At 34.7% G+C, this 13,792-nt stretch overlaps 1 protein-coding gene across 2 annotated transcripts in view; it reads left to right on the forward strand.

The window, feature by feature from the left end:
- Positions 1–13,792, forward strand: part of whrna (whirlin a) — a 115,398-nt gene that overhangs the window by 72,988 nt on the left and 28,618 nt on the right. For both annotated transcript variants that reach the window (XM_051093523.1, XM_051093524.1), the window contains exons 5-6: positions 3,157–3,365; positions 8,384–8,420. In XM_051093523.1, coding sequence (XP_050949480.1) covers positions 3,157–3,365; positions 8,384–8,420 — 246 coding nt within the window. The remainder of the gene's footprint in view (positions 1–3,156; positions 3,366–8,383; positions 8,421–13,792) is intronic.

Here is a 13,792-nt window from a genome sequence, read left to right on the forward strand (position 1 = left end):
TTTTTACTTTGTCAAAAACAGCTCTGTTTTCAGCGACCTGTTTCAGTGCATGTCTCTTTAAATGCTAATGAGCTCTGCTCACCCCACCCCTCTCTTCTGTTTTTTTTTTGTGTATTCAGTGGCGCGTTACCATGAAAAACAAAACTAATCCACTGAGTCATCAGTGGCTCTGATGTCGGGAGAAAATGAAGACTCTTATGTTCACTTTAATATCGAAAGACGGCGTATAATTGGCTGAGGGCAGAAATATGCTAATACGGGACAGTCTGTCAGCGGTCGTGGGCGGGGCTTGAGCAGTATGACATCATACTGCTCAGAAAATCAAAACAACTTGATAATAGAGACGTTTTTGGGGGCTTTTTTAAAAAAGTAGTGATTGAATTTTTATTGTTGTAGGGTGGGTGTGTCACAAGAATAAGACACATTTACATGCAAAACTGAATTTTGCATCTGATGTCCTTTTTGCAGGCATTTATAGCACTGTTTAGTTGTAAAAGAAATAAAAGCAGTGTGGACATTTTTGAGAATCTCTCGTTTCAATTTTTTCAGAAGAAAAATAAGGTTATGCATGTTTGTTCCGACTTTAATTTTTGGTGATCTGTACCTTTAAAGTCTTTTCAAGAGTTCTCTCTCACATTCCTCGATGGTTTGATGTGTTTTCTGTAATAAGCATATCTGGTATCTCACAGCGTTTGAACACTCTGGAGTGCAACACTGAAAAGAAATGCCAGGAGATAAACCTGAGCTAATGATCGGCTGTTTCGCTTGGGAAAGCAAGAGCTCGTATCTGCCGCATTGATTTCAAATACCTCTCTTGTGTTCTTTGGGAAAACAAAGCTGTTTTGCGTCCAAATTGATCAACACCATAATTTATTAATTTCATGATTACTCCAAAGCCTCTTTAATTACCCTCAAGCGTCTTTGGGCGGACAGAGGGGCAGGCCGGGTATTGATCCATAAAGAGAGCTAGGATGAAACTGAGAGATAGTGATGAAAACAGAAAGAGAGCAAGATAAAGAGAAATGGAGCCGGTTTGCTGTTGTGACGAGTTAATCCCACAGTCAGAGCTTCAAAATAGAAATATTTTACTCGGAGTCGGGCTGACAAAAGAAGAAACAATGAGTGAGATAAATGAGTGACAAGCAGAAGGAGCATGGGAAAAAGATAAAGAGTAGATCAACGAGTGGGAGGATGAATGGATGAGATGAGGGGACTGTCAGAACCATCCAGAAGAAATGTACCACGTTTGTAACACAGGACTGAACTAAAGCTACAGCATGTCTGTTTTTTGGCATCTGTTAAGCTTCTCATCCAATGCTGAGAAATGAAGCGATTGATTTAAGAAGTATTACATTTACAGTAAAACCAGGACTATATGCCACTGAAAAAGACTAAATTGAATCTTTTTCAGTGGCATGTGGTAGACTGAAATACAATATTTTTATACAGTTTGTAGATTTAAGGCAAGGAAGGTAGATTTATTTAAATGGTTTTAAGAGAGGGAAAAAAAAGAATGATTTTACAATGTGTATTTTAAGTATAGTACATTTAATTATTAATATGTAGGATAAAATATGTTTAATGCAATTTAAAAAAAAAAAAAAACAGCTGCATTATTACAGATTAATTTTCATTAATTGTTCAATTCATTATTACCATTTTGCTCTCTAAAGGCAGGTTGGATATCATGAGATTATTTTTGTTTTGTTTTATTTTATTTATTTTTTATTTATTTATTGACATTTTGTAATTGTTCTATCCTTTATAAATCAGATAGTTTTTGTCAAAGTCAGACATTACATTTTTAAAGCAACATTGTGTTGCTTTATACACTACCAGTCAAAAGTTTTTGAACAGTAAGATTTTTAATGTTTTTTAAAGATGTCTCGCCTGCTCACCAAGCCTGCATGTATTTGAATCGAATACAGCAAAATCAGTAAAATTATGAAATATTTTTACTGTTTAAAATAACTGTTTTCTATTTGAATATATTTGAAAATGTAATTCATTCCTGTGATTTCAAAACTGAATTTTTAGCATCATTACTCCAGTCACCTGATCCTTCAGAAATTATTCTAATATTCTGATTTGCTGCTAAAAAAAAACAATTATTATTTTGTATTATGTTGAAAACAGCTGAGTAGAATTATTTAAGGTTTCTTTGATGAATATAAAATTCAGAAGAACAGCATTTATCTGAAATAGAAAACTTTTGTAACATTACAAATGTCTTTTGATCAATTTAAAGCATCCTTGCTAAATAGAAGAATTCATTTCTATCATTTCTTTCCAAAAAAAAGCTTTTGAATGGTACAGTGTATAATGTTACAAAAGCTTTTTATTTCAGATAAATGCTAATCTTTGTATCTTCTATTCATCAAAGAATCCTAAAGAAAATGTTTTAAATAATGATACTACTACTAATAATATGTTTTTTGAACAGCAAATCAGCATATTAAAACGATTTCTGAAGGGTCATTGAAGACTGGAGTAATGATGCTGAAAATGTAGCTTTGATCACATGAATAAATAGCATTTTAAATATATTCGTTTAGAAAGCAGTTATTTTAAATTGTGAAAATATTTCACAACATTACTGTTCTTGCTGTACTTTGGAATAAATAAATCCAGGCTTGGTGAGCAGAAGTGACTTCTTAAAAAGAAAAAAACTATAAAAATCTTACTGTTCAAAGACTTTTGACTGGTAGTGTATATTAATATTCTGTTATATATTATTTCATATAAAATAATACTATTGGATTTTAGTGAATTAAAAATGTTATAGTTTTGGTTAACAATAGCAAAAACTATTATTTTGAAGAAGGCATATTTTGTGCAAGTTCTTCATAATGTATTTTACTTGTGCTCTTTTTGTATTCTCTTTATAAGTTGGGCATGAATATTTAAAGTGTTTGTCTATGGGTGCGTTCTTTTCAGTCAGTCATCACAATTTTTACTTTCTGTTTACCTCATCATAACCTCCTCTGCTGTTCCACAAATTTGACCTGACCACACCACTCTTACCATACTCGTCTTCTGGATGTCCAGACTGCCCCGTCTCCGACCTCATCATCACAACCCCCCTTTACCTCCTGTCCTGCTCTGCCACCACCGGCCCACCCACCTTCTCCTCTCTGTGCTCCATCATCTCCACAGGTCGGGGATCAGATCCTGGAGGTTAATGGCCGGAGTTTCCTCAGCATCCCACACGATGAGGCCGTAAGAGTGCTGAAGTCTTCACACCACCTGATGATGACGGTGAAGGATGTCGGGCGACTGCCGCATGCCCGCACAGTTGTGGGCGAGACAAAGTGGATCACAAGTTCGCAGATTACAGACAGCTCGGCCAGCAGCAGTGTCACAGGGTGAGTGAGAGAGGGTGATGGTAATGTAATGGAAAGCTAGTTCATTCCTGTATGAATCGGTGGTTTGGAATATAAATTTTCAAGATCATTTTTGCTTTGCTAAATCTGATTTGTCAGACTGCACTGCTCACCCTCAAGCCATCCAAAATATAGATGCGTTTGTTTCTTCATCGGAACAGATTTGGATAAATTTAGCATTGCTTTACTTGCACACCAATGGATCCATTGCAGTGAATGGGTGCCGTCAGAATTGCTAATAAAAACATCACAATGAACCACAAATAATTCACATGACTCCAGTTAATCAGCTTCTGAAATGAAAGCTGCATATTTGTAAGAAACAAATCCACCAATAAGGCATTTTAACTTTTTTTTTTTTTTAGTGTTTTTAGTCCAGTGTTTTTAGTACCTGTTGTCATATCTCATCAAAATCCACCAACATATTTTTGAAGTGTTCTTTTTCATGTAAATGGTGCTTGATCTGTGCATTTTCATCTCTCCTGATTCAAGCGAGATAAATGTTTTGGATAGGCAGTTTGTATTTTTGGCCAGAAGTAATGGTTTAAAGTTAAAATGTCTTTAGGATGGATATGTTTATTACAAACATGCAGCTTTCAACAAGATGTTAACTGATGGACTGGAGTCATGTGGATTACTTGCAGATGCTTGTATCAGCTGTTTGGACTCTCATTCTGACGGCACCCATTCACTGCAGTGATGATGAGCAAGTGATGTAATGCTAAATTTCTCCAAATCTGTTCCAGTGAATAAACAAACTCCTCTACATCTTGAATAACCTAAGGATGAATGCATTTTCAGCAAATTGTTGTTTTAATAATGATAATTTTTGCTTTGCTAAATCTGATTTGTCAGACTGCACTGCTCACCCTCAAGCCATCCAAGATGTAGATGAGTTTGTTTCTTCATCGGAAGAGATTTGGAGAAATTTAGCATTACATCACTTGCACACCAATGCAGTGAATGGGTGCCATCAGAATGAGAGTCCAAACTGCTGAGAAAAACATCACGATGATTCACAAGTAATTCACATGACTCCAGTCAGTCGGCTTGTGAAATGAAAGCTGCATATTTGTAAGAAACAAATCCAACAGTAAGCCATTTTAACTTTTTTTTAGTGGAAAAGTCCATACCTTTTGTCATATCTCATCAAAATCCACCAACAAATTTTTTTGAAGTGTTCTGGGACGTTTTTGCGTCACTTGCACAGCAATGGATCCATTGCAGTGAATGGGTGCCGTCAGAATGAGAGTCCAAATTGCTGATAAAAACATCACAATGATCCACAAGTAATTCACATGACTCCAGTCCATCAACTTGTGAAGTGAAAACTGTATATTTGTAAGAAACAAGTCCACAAGTAAGGCGTTTTAACTTTGTCACTTCTGGCCAAAATATGAGTCTATAATCCATAATAATGCCTTTTTAGTGGGAAAAAAATCCATATCTGTTGTCATATCTCATCAAATTCCACCAACATATTTTTTAGAAGTGTTTTGGGATGTTTTTCATGTAAATGGTGCTTTATCTGTGCATTTTCATCTCTCCTGATTCAGGCAAGACTGGATAGGCAGCTTGTATTTTTGGCCAGAAGTAATGGTTTGAAGTTAAAATGTCTTAAGGATGGATTATTACAAAACAAGGATTATTACAAGCATGCAGTTTTTCACTTCACAAGATGTTAACTGATGGACTGGAGTCATGTGGATTACTTGTGGATTACAGATGCTTGTATCAGCTGTTTGGATTCTGTATTCTGATGGCACATTTTCACTGCAGTCAGTAGATCCATTGATGAGCAAGTGATGTAATGCTAAATTTCTCCAAATCTGTTCTGATAAAGAAACAATCTCATCCACATCTTGGATAACCTAAGGATGAACACATTTTCAGTAAATTGCCATTTTAATAATGATAATTTTTGCTTTGCTAAATCTGATTTGTCAGACTGCACTGCTCACCTTCAAGCCATCCAAGATGTAGATGAGTTCGTTTCTTCATCGGAACAGATTTGAAGAAATTTAGCATTGCATCACTTGCACTTATATATACATATATGGCCAGTGTTTCAGTGTTTAGCTAGAGAAATAGTTTGCTAATTGGTTAATTTGTTCTTAAATAAAGTACCGGTCATTTCTTGGTGGTGCAACTTAATGTTCTTGTTTAATAAATTAAAAATGTACAGTACAGTTCAGACACGGTAATTTAATTAGAATTGAGGTGAAGCTTCCAGGCTTAGTTTAATTTACTGTTTCAAGAGCAGATGATACAATAGCTGAATTTTAATGATTTAATTCTGAATATTAGCGGTTTGCTCGCACATAGAGCACTGTAAATTAAGGAGTCTATTCACAGGATTATTCCAGCCACTGCTGGTCCTTCACAGTCTGTTTTTGGAGAATATGAACCTGTGAGTGTGTGCACAGCACACTAACAGGATCATAAAGCAGCTCAGGTGTGTCTGGTGCCAGTTCTCTGGACCTTCTCTTTAATGGAGGTTAGCCGGGTGCTCTCCTCCCATGCCAGGGGAAAAATGCAAGGTGGCATTTTATAAAAAAGCTTATTATTGAGCTTCTGGTGGTCTGGGGTGCAAGCTCAAGCCAAGCCAAGGACAGAACTGGCAGAGCGAAGTGTTTGTACCCATCATTGCTGCTGACCAAATTGACAATTTGATAAATAGCTGTTCTTGATATGAGTGCAAAACAGTTGCAGAGCAATACATGAGATGTATAGAACAGCTGTGTTGGAAAGCGCATGTCTGGCACAATGTTCGATTATACATTTTAGTGATCATTATACACACATTTTTGACCAGAGAATGCAGACTGACCATTCAGTGATAGTGTAATCAGAGCTGGGTAGTGAGTGATTACATTTAATTATTAAAAATGATTCATAATTAGTTGATTCTCCCTAATTCCCTAAAGGGATAATCTCCCTTTTCCATCTTTTAAATGTTCCTGTCTAAAATAGCCTACTGCTTATATACATCCAGAAAGTCTTCAAGCTTTGTGGACATTCACACAAAGGTCAGACATTAGTCAGAGGGCGACACAGCATTTGACCACTGGGTTTACAAAAATCATTTCAGGTTTAAGAAGTGTTTCAACATTGCATCAACTATGTGACCCTGGACCACAAAACCAGTCATAAGGGTCAGTTTTTTTTAATTGAAATCTGAATAAATAAGCTTTCCTTTGATGTATGGTTTGTTAGTATAGGACAATATTTGGCCTAGATACAACAATTTTTGCCTTTAGAGTGGTCCAAATGAAGTTCTTAGCAATGCATATTACTAATCAAAAATTAAGTTTTAATATATTTACGGTAGAAAGTTTACAATATATCTTCATGGAACATGTATTTTACATAACATCCTAATGATTTTTGGCATAAAAGAAAAATCAATAATTTTGACCAATACAATGTATTTTTGCCTATTGCTACAAATATACCTGTTCTAATTAAGATTGGTTTTGTGGTCCAGGGTCACATATTTACTTGAAGTACCCTTGAGATTTTAAAATAAATATTTTAATAATTAAGTATCATATTTGCATGTTCGTTGGTTCTCTGATGCTGGTTAATGGTCACATGACATGCATGTAAACAAATAAAATATTTCATTTTTGTAAGTAGGTTTTAAAATGATTTATTTTAATTTACTATTTTTTATTATTTAATTCATTATTAGCTTTTCATTAAACTCATAAATCCCCTGCAGTTCCTTCACAAACACCATTTTGGGGAACCTTAACATAATATAATGTTTAATGCACTTAATGTTGTTAAAAACAACAAATGGAATATTTTTTTATCTTTTGTATTTTTATGTCAATATGTCACAAGATTATCCTATTTAAATCAATGTGATAAACAAGTTAGATTAAAAGTAATCTAAAAGTAATCTGAGTTTATTAGCTAAAATGTGTGATTATGTTTCTAACTACAATTTTTGTTATGTAATTTGGAATCAGTATCGGATTACAATTTGTAAGTAATCTACCCAGCTCTGAATGTAATATGTGATCCTGGTCCACAAAACCAATCGTAAGTAGCACGGGTATATTTGTAAATGGGTCAAAATTATCGATTTTTCTTTTATGCCAAAAATCATTAGGATATTAAGTAAAGATCATGTTCCGTTAGGATATTTTGTAAATTTACTACCATAAATATATCAAAACTTAATTTTTAGTAGTATGCATTGCTAAGAACTTCATTTGGACAACTTTAAAGGCGATTTTCTCAATATTTAGATTTTTTTTTTTAATCCTCAGATTCCAGATTTTTCAAATAGTTGTATCTCAGCCAAAAATTGTCCTATCCTAACAAACCATACATCACTGGAAAGCTTATTATTCAGCTTTAGGATGCTGTATAAATCTCACTTTCAGAAAATTGACCCTTATGACTGGTTTTGTGGTCCAGGGTCACATATATGAGATTTTTACCCCACCATTCAAAAGTTTAGGGTCAAGTCTTGTATGCTCCCCAATGTGCATTTATTTAAAAAAACAGTAAAATAATAATATTGTGAAATATTATTATAAATTAAAATAACTACTTTCTGTTTTAATGTATTTTAAAAATGTAAAAATATATTTTAATTCATTCAGCAGCCATTACTCCAGTCTTTAGAGTCACTGAATTATTCAGTAATCACTCTGATATGCTGATTTGGTGCTCAAGAAACATTTATTCTTATTGTAATATAATTTAAGAATTGATTCATTTCTTAAAAAATAAAAAAAGACCTCATACTATTAAATGGCAGTGTATATTTTATTTGATCAAAAATTGATAGTCCAAATTCAGAGAAATGCATATACAGTAGACCTGATCAAATGCCTAAATCTAAGACCAGAAACTATATCGTTTTCATACATGGCAAGTGGGTCAGTGTCTCTGTATGATTCCACATCTATTTGTGGATGTTTGAAGAGGTTGTAGAGCATGTATATGGTATTGATTTCCCCATGTTTACCTCTCTCTCATAGCCTCTCTCTGGACCAGGGAGCATCAGCATCAGGAAAGGTGAGTACTTTGTTTCTATATTTGAACAGAATGCTCTTCACAGTGTGGTTTCAGCAGCGTTAAAAGAGTACGAGATTGTGGAAGTGATTTTTGAAGAGCTCTCTGCAAATCCTGGTTAGCTCCAGGCGATTTAGGACATTTGTATCCTATTTATTGTTTTTATAGACTTGGTCATTTGCACTATGTGGTACATTTTCATATCATAATTATCTTGTCTTATCTTTATTGGTCTGTGTTTCTTCTGTGTGATGTTATTAGTTTTAATATTTATAAAAATGTCTCTTACTTTGTACAGCACTTTGGTCAACAATGATTGTATTTGTGCTATAGAGAGAAAATGAGAGATTATCTTAATTAGGCCTGTCAAATGATTACAAATTAAATTAAAAATTCATTAATATATTATATTAATAATTAAAAATATTCAATTAAAATGTAATTACATTTATTAAAATTAATTATATAAATATAGAATTATAATACATATAATATAAATGAAGATTATTTACAATAATACATTATTAATTATATACATTACTAAAAATTTATTTTTGCTCACTCATCCTAAAGTACTTTGTAAGCGCCAGAGCTTGACCATAACATACTGTATACTTTTTGAACACTTCTGTACAGTACATGAAAGATATATTCATGTTTTAAAAGTTACAGAGTTCAAAAGGTACTTTAAACAGGAATGCAGCCTAATCAAATGCCTCCAGGATCTTTTTTGCAGATCTATTTATGTTCAAAGAGACTTTTGTCCTCCATAGTGAGGATATATTGTTGTTATGCAAATGAGCCACAGTCAGCAATTAAGCTGCATAACAGATCAGACTCATGTATTTGCATTGCTTTGATAACCTAAAGAACTTACCTTAGCCAGACTAATCACAAGAGAAAAGCAGTCAGAATCACAGATCGTTTCATATTTGGTCTCATATCATTATATGGGAACCTGGGGGATTGTGGCTCTGACTCTAGCTTAGGCAATCACACACCTCTTCCTGTTCTGTGGCTACAAAGAAAGACACCGTTTGCGGACGTAATGAGCAGAACAGAAGAACTGAAAGACATAGGAAGGGCAGGAGATGGAAGAGAATAGGATGAAAGAAGAAGGTGGTATCGCTGTAAATTATCGTCTTGGTCTGGGTAAAGAGAGTGTCAGGTAGACACTGCCAAGAGGCTTTGATCCCCCAGGCATATGGTATCCAAGGTGATCTGTATTCAGACTGGTTTCCGCAAAAGACACATGCACTTAGAATTCTCACCGTCGCTGTGTGTGTGGGTGTAAGACTCGGGTAGAGCTATATTGTAATATATGAGAGAACAGGAAATAATAGTAAAGGGTCAATCTGTAATGCAGCACCTTTTGAACTGCGACTTTTAGAAAATGAATAAGCTTCTGTAATATAAGAAAGTGTTTCTGTGAAAGCATATACCACACTTTCAGATGTGCTTTGATCAAGATAAGGTGCTTAAGCTTATTATTAATTAACTTGATTAAATTAAGTATTAAAATTAGTCATTGGCAATGATGCTCAAAAATGGTTCAAGCGTGACTTTTGATGTTCTTACAAAGATGACAACAGAAGGTAGGATATATTTTCTTGATTAAAGTGTAAAGACATTCCCCTGACATAATGTTATTGTGCTGAATATGTAACTGTGAGAGACAATGAGAGATTACATTATGGAGTATATCACTGACTTTGCAAAAAAACGAACAAAAATTAAAGCTGCAAGCAAGGGCCCTCGCACTCGGGCTCACCGCCACCTGGTGCTTTTAGGAAAACAGCGAATGGTGAGCAATATGCATTTAAAGTAATAAACATAGGAGGAATATGTCAAAGTCAATTATATGTGCCAAATTTCCTGCTGCCAGCTGGTGGCGCTATGACTGTAACTGAATATTAGCATGTAGATGTCTTCAAGCCAGGACTTTTATCAAACATATATAGTTTGGTGCAGATTAAACATGGTATGTTTGAGTTAGTATAAAGCATAACATATCCTGTCACCAACAGGTGGCGCTATGATTATATCTGAATATTGGTCTTTAGATGTCTTCAGGCCAGAACTCTTACTAAACGTGAAATTTAGTGCAGATCAGACATTGCATGTTTAGGTTTGTGATAAACAAGCCAATTCCTTTTGCCAGCAGGTGGCGCTATGATTATAACAGAATATTGGCCTTTAGATGTGTTCAGGCCAGGACTCTTATGGAACGTGTAAAGTTTGGGACATTGTACAACTACTTTTTCCATGGCGAAACACTGAACTTTGTTAGGGCGCCACAGACACACCCTTTGATGAAAACTCAAGATCTTCACAATTTAACATCGCAAAGGCCTTTAGATTAGACTGACCAAATATAACGTTGTTGTCATTAAATCTCTGGGAGGAGTTTGTAACAGCGTAAAACATGTCACTTGCTGTTGCCAGCAGGTGGCAGTATACCTGAATATGGTCATGAGCATGTGTTCAGGACGGGACTCTTATCAAACATGTGAATTTTGGTGCAGATCAGACATTGTATGCCTAAATTACAACTTCTTACATAACTTCTTTTCATGGCGAAACATTGAAGTTTGTCAGGCCGCCACGGACACACCCTTCAAATGAAAATTAAAAGATCGTCACAATTCACTGTCACAAAGGGCTTTAGGTTACACAAATCAAATTGGATGTTGATCTAATTAAATCTCTGGGAGGAGTTCATTACAACACAACGCTTGAAAATGGCGAAATGGCACAAAACTTGCTTAGAAAATTCAAAATAATAGACTTCCTGCTGGGTTTCAGACTTCCTATAGGGGGACCTTTCTTATTGGTATTGGTGCGTTGCATATGTCTACCAAATTTCGTACATGTATTTGAAACATAGCTCAAGGGGCATTCGTTGAAATTTTATAGGTGGCGCTGTCGACCCATTTTGCCACACCCATTTCTGAAACCCGTATCAGACATAAATTTTCACCACTTTTGGTGTGTGTGCAAAGTTTCATGAGTTTTTGAGCATGTTTAGGCCCTCAAAAATGTGATTTATTTCTGAGAAGAAGAAACTGAGCAATTCCAATAGGTTCCTCGGGCACTAAACGTGTCTTGAGAGTCTAAAAGCATTTACTGCATGATGAATTCTGTTAGAATGCAGTCATAGTTTAAGAAAGCTCATTTTTTGTTAAATACAAATTTTGTAATGATAGTGTAAAGTTAGCTACAGGACCCAATGTCAGTTTAGCAAATAAATTCAACTACTGCTGATTTCTATAATTGTGCTGTTGCTTTTGAGTAAAAAATGATGTTACTTCCAAGAGGACAATTTCACTAGTGAACTCTTTTTTTTTTTTTTAGTTGAAAAATGAAAAAAGGGTTTTACAAAAGACAATTTAGCATATAAAGTGATTTTGGGGACACACATAAACTGTTTAGCAATTAAAACAATATTCCTAATAAAACATGTTTTGTTTAAACCTTCTCCTGGGGAAAGAAAAAATTAAGGAACACCTGGAATGTATTTTAGTAAATTGCCAGCTTAATTACAATAGCATCTGGGGAAGCTGCAAAAATAGTAGTGAAATTATTTAAAATGATCACTTTGTTTTGAGAAGTCGAAACAAGCTAATATAATTTCCATCTATAAAAATTGTTACACCCCTGGCTCTTTATATATCGTTTTTCCTTCTGGAGCATCAGTGAGCGTTTGAACCTTCTGTAAAAGTGGAATATGAGTTCCTAAGTTGTCCATTTGCTGTTCAGGACAAACAAGGGACTCATGAACAACTATCACTTAAAAAAAACAAAAAAAAAACGCTTCAATCATTCAGGTAACAAGACAGTATTACAAGAGAAGTCAAACGATCCCAGCAGAGGATTTTTTTTTTTCCGTTAAAAAAAATACAAATTAAATACTTTTTAATCTTATCGTATTTTCTCCCTTAACTTAAAAGATCATTTCAAAATCATCCTACATCGCTGCAGAAGTACCGACACAGTCTTTACAAAGTGAACATGCAAAGAAGATCAAATACCTTTAACAAAAAAAGGTAAGACAGATAATAGGACGATTTTGAAGTTGAGGGAGAACATGAGAAAAACAGTCCAGGCAGAGTAAGACAAGACGAGCGTTTGACATTAAAAAGTATATAAATTGTATTATTTTTATGAAAATAACTGATCATTTCGCTAGATAAGACCCTTCTTTCTCGGCTGGGATCGTTTAAAGCCGCATTTAAAATGCATTTTGGAAGTTCAAACTCGAGGCACCATATCAAGAATCAAGTGTATGTAAACTTTTGAACAGGGTCATTTTTATAAATTCAACTATTATTTTTTCTTTTGTATTTTGTCTTTTATGTGAAATATCTTTTTCAGGTCAGTACTACATAAAAAATAACATGCATTTTGTATGATCCCTCTTATTCTGGTAAAATAATTAACATTTTGCAGATTCTGCGAGGTGTGTGTAAACTTTTGACATCAACTGTACATATACATCCATTCATGCTTACATTCACAATAAAAATAGGGATTTTATTTTTATAATGTAATAATTCTGTCATCATTTATTCAACCTCATGTTGTTCCAAAACCTATATGACTTTATTTCTTCTGTGAGCATAAAAAGCAACCAAGCTAATGGCAATCAAAAGTGATGAGCGTTGAAGACATAATTTTCATTTCTGGCAGAACTGTCCTTTTAAGATGTAAGTTAGAGACGTGAAAATGGCCTTCGTAACAGGAATAACTCTTATGAAAAAGAAAATATGGATAGTAGTGCAAGAAGACATAAATAGACAGGATAGGATAAGAGAGGCGATGAGAATGCGAAGAGGAATAAAAACAGCAAGGTGACCCACTCGATGATCAGGGTTTTACAAGGTCCTCCTCTGTAAGCCGAGGTTTATGCACAAAACAACGGATTCCAATAAAGCCTGGGCAGCGCGTGAGCTCTAACTTATTACGACGGGCCTGATTATTGCATACAGTGGGAATGACAGGCTAAAGGACACGTTTAGATGAAGTGTCTCGGCTCATGTCTGTGGGCTACACGATTTTGCAGTAAACTACTCACTTTGTATTCCAAAGACTCACAGCTCCACAATGCTCCGGAGGACGTTGATAAGTTACATACATCAGTTTGTGCGAGAAAAGCACAGTCAAACATAAATCACTCCTGATATGTAGACATAAGCGTGTAATTGTATGTGGACACACATATGTTATGCAGATCCTATGAAGTAATGTTATAATTAAAGTTTAAATACTAACAGGAACCATATTTTTTAGTACCTCAGTTCCCTAAGAAGATTTTCCAGCGTTTGCCTGTTGAACGATCCAGGCGTATAAATTGATAATCATATAAATGCTTCATT

Source organism: Labeo rohita, chromosome 21, assembly GCF_022985175.1.
Source record: "Labeo rohita strain BAU-BD-2019 chromosome 21, IGBB_LRoh.1.0, whole genome shotgun sequence".
Lineage (NCBI taxonomy): Eukaryota > Metazoa > Chordata > Actinopteri > Cypriniformes > Cyprinidae > Labeo > Labeo rohita.